At 39.7% G+C, this 1,099-nt stretch overlaps 1 protein-coding gene across 1 annotated transcript in view; it reads right to left on the bottom strand.

Moving 5' to 3' along the window:
• The window catches only part of LOC104727480 (kinesin-like protein KIN-7D, mitochondrial), a gene marked incomplete in the record, with an annotated part of 3,831 nt that overhangs the window by 1,475 nt on the left and 1,257 nt on the right, over positions 1–1,099 (bottom strand). The window contains 2 exon segments of the mRNA XM_019231452.1: positions 114–179; positions 272–982. Of these exon segments, the coding sequence (XP_019086997.1) occupies positions 114–179; positions 272–982 (777 nt within the window).

Below are 1,099 nucleotides of genomic sequence, written 5' to 3'. Positions count from 1 at the left end.
TTATAAAAGAAGGGAAATGAGGTTTCATGGAGATAAAGTTATGACTTACAGCAGAAATGACGGCAAGGGAGTAGAATTGCTGCAGTGGGAGATTCGAAACATACTTTACAAATGTGAGAGTTTGTGTCTCCATTCGCTTGCGATTTCATCTCTTTCTCCTTCATTTCTTGCATTCGTGCCTGTCTCATTATTACAAAAATCATGTTAACTATATTTGAAAGAAAAGACTGTTTCACAGGTAAATGTAGAAAACTCATCTCATTTAATTTACCTTGAGACGAGCAACGAGTGGTTCCTCTTTTGGTGTCTCTTCGGTTTTAGCTACTACTACTACTTCAGGTTGTCTCGGTGCACTCGAGACTTGTCTCTCTTTCAGAACCGCATTGCTTTGACTCTTCTCTAATTCTCTTGCAGGGTCAGTGACATTGGGTTCAGGCAATGCACCATTGTCTTTCTTCAACTTGGCAACAAGTACCCACATGTTTGCCAAATCGTTTTCTAAAGCTTCCTCTCTTCTCTTTGCCTCTTCTGCTTTTTTCCTGTATTCGTCTTCTATAAACTCTTTCTCTGCTAGTGCAGACTCAAGAGCCACCTCTCGCTGTTTCCTTACTTGCAACTCCATTTTAAGAGATTCTGGGTCTAGATTCCATGAGTCAAACTCATCTCCACTTGACCTACTTGAAGAAATCCTTCCCTTTCTTCCGGACCTTGCCCCATCATTATACTTGCGATTTACTCCGTTCATGGGATTACGCGTTTGAGCCAAGTCTCTTGCAGCTGTTAATTCTTTTTCGAGTTTTGTGTTTAGTAGTGAGAGTTTTGTTACTTCACTAGCCAGATTTTTCAGCTCAACAGCAGCAGCAGAGGCTAACTCCTTAGCATATGAAGCTTCTTCAGCTAGTTTCTGATTTTGTACTCGTAGCCCACTGTTCTCTTCCACGATTTGCACGTGTTCTAGCTTCAACTCTTCGTTCTCAATTTCCTAAATACAAAACATTAACATTCAAATGAGATTTGTGTTAGCATAAAGAGAGGATCAGATTTACAAATTACAAAAAATGCCTAAATCTATGTTACATGATATTTATTGATCCGCAGA

The sequence above is a fragment of the Camelina sativa genome, chromosome 11 (assembly GCF_000633955.1).
Source record: "Camelina sativa cultivar DH55 chromosome 11, Cs, whole genome shotgun sequence".
Classification (NCBI taxonomy): Eukaryota; Viridiplantae; Streptophyta; class Magnoliopsida; order Brassicales; family Brassicaceae; genus Camelina; species Camelina sativa.
Note: the sequence above shows the minus strand (reverse complement) of the source record. Positions and strands in the feature narration are given on the sequence as shown.